A 607-nucleotide genomic window follows, 5' to 3' on the forward strand; every position below is an offset into this window, starting at 1 on the left:
TGCTGAACTATTCCCCGCTGCACGGCGCCGTCGGGGACTGCTCAGGTCCCCAGCAGCATGTGGCTCTGCCAGCTTATCTCTGATCTTTAAGCAGGGCTAGCTAGTGCTTGCAAGTGATTTAATAAAAATATGCTGTAGGCTGTGGTTTCTAGTAAGTAAACATGTGCTTTTAATACCCCACATGAAACCAAAAGCTGCCAAGGAAGTTGCTGCATCTGAAGGCAATCGATTTTTTTCAGGGAGGAGTGTTACTGAGGCTGCAGAAAGCTTTGCTTATCTCTGATCTTTAAGCAGGGCTAGCTAGTGCTTGCAAGTGATTTAATAAAAATATGCTGTAGGCTGTGGTTTCTAGTAAGTAAACATGTGCTTTTAATACCCCACATGAAACCAAAAGCTGCCAAGGAAGTTGCTGCATCTGAAGGCAATCGATTTTTTTCAGGGAGGAGTGTTACTGAGGCTGCAGAAAGCTTTGGTCATGCTCTGCTGTTGCCCTCAGCCCAGGTAGTGCCAGAGGGTCTCCCCCAAGGGTCCAGGGTCTGGAGGGTCTTTTCCAGTCACGCAGTCTTCAGAAGGTGATTTTGGGTGCAGTGCTTTGGGTCTAACCACC

General features: G+C 47.8%; 1 protein-coding gene across 1 annotated transcript in view; it reads left to right on the forward strand.

The window, feature by feature from the left end:
- Positions 1-607, forward strand: part of HNF1B (HNF1 homeobox B) — a 28748-nt gene that overhangs the window by 23368 nt on the left and 4773 nt on the right. The window contains exon 7 of the mRNA XM_009881485.1: positions 457-504. Coding sequence (XP_009879787.1) covers positions 457-504 — 48 coding nt within the window. The remainder of the gene's footprint in view (positions 1-456; positions 505-607) is intronic.

This window comes from Charadrius vociferus, unplaced genomic scaffold, assembly GCF_000708025.1.
Source record: "Charadrius vociferus isolate BGI_N301 unplaced genomic scaffold, ASM70802v2 scaffold323, whole genome shotgun sequence".
Classification (NCBI taxonomy): domain Eukaryota; kingdom Metazoa; phylum Chordata; class Aves; order Charadriiformes; family Charadriidae; genus Charadrius; species Charadrius vociferus.